The 976-nt window shown below is 54.0% G+C and overlaps 1 protein-coding gene across 1 annotated transcript in view; it reads right to left on the bottom strand.

The window, feature by feature from the left end:
• LOC144954541 (ATP-dependent RNA helicase DHX15-like) overlaps positions 1-276 on the bottom strand; it is a 20,994-nt gene extending 20,718 nt beyond the window's left edge. The window contains exon 1 of the mRNA XM_078885014.1: positions 99-276. Coding sequence (XP_078741140.1) covers positions 99-276 — 178 coding nt within the window. The remainder of the gene's footprint in view (positions 1-98) is intronic.
• Between the last annotated feature and the right edge of the window lie 700 nt (positions 277-976).

Here is a 976-nt window from a genome sequence, read left to right as displayed (position 1 = left end):
AGCGGGTGAGCGAGTGAGTGAGTGGGTGAGTGGGTGAGTGAGCGAGCGAGTGGTGAGCGAGTGGTGAGCGAAGTGGCGAGCGCGCCACTTGCGCTCACCTGAAAGCATGGCGGTGATGGAGAGGATCTCGTTGGAGCAGTAGCAGTCGCACGAGTTGATGAGCATCTTGGCGAGTTGCGGGTCGAGCGGGAACTCGGCCATCGTGGCTCCCAGCTCGGTGAGGTCCCCGTCGTCGTTCAGGGCGCCCAGGTAGTTCAGCAGCTCAAGGGCTCGCATCAGCGTCTCTGGGGCTACGCAGAGAGACACACACAGAGACACAGAGACAGTGAGAGAGACACACACAGAGAGAGTGAGACACACACACAGAGAGAGACAGTGAGACACACAGAGACACACACACACAGAGACACACACACACACAGAGACACACACACACACAGAGACACACACACACACACAGAGACACACAGAGAGACACACACACACACAGAGACACACACATAGAGACACACAGAGACACACACACACACACAGAGACACACACAGAGACACACAGAGACACACACACAGAGACACACACACAGTCACACAGAGACACACACACACTGTGAGACACACACACACACACACAGAGACACACAGAGACACACACACACACAGAGAGACACACACACAGAGAGACACACACAGAGAGACACACACACAGAGAGACACACACAGAGAGAGAGACACACAGAGACACACACACACACAGAGACACACACACACACAGAGAGACACACACACAGAGAGACACACACAGAGAGACACACACAGAGAGAGAGACACACAGAGAGAGAGACACACAGAGAGAGACACACACAGAGAGACACACAGAGAGACACACAGAGAGAGACACACACAGAGAGAGACACAGAGAGAGACACACAGAGACACACACAGAGAGAGACACACAGAGAGACACACAGAGAGACAC

The sequence above is a fragment of the Lampetra fluviatilis genome, unplaced genomic scaffold (genome assembly GCF_964198595.1).
Source record: "Lampetra fluviatilis unplaced genomic scaffold, kcLamFluv1.1 SCAFFOLD_771, whole genome shotgun sequence".
Classification (NCBI taxonomy): domain Eukaryota; kingdom Metazoa; phylum Chordata; class Hyperoartia; order Petromyzontiformes; family Petromyzontidae; genus Lampetra; species Lampetra fluviatilis.
The sequence above is the reverse complement of the archived record's forward strand: the minus strand, read 5'-3'. Positions and strand labels throughout refer to the sequence as shown.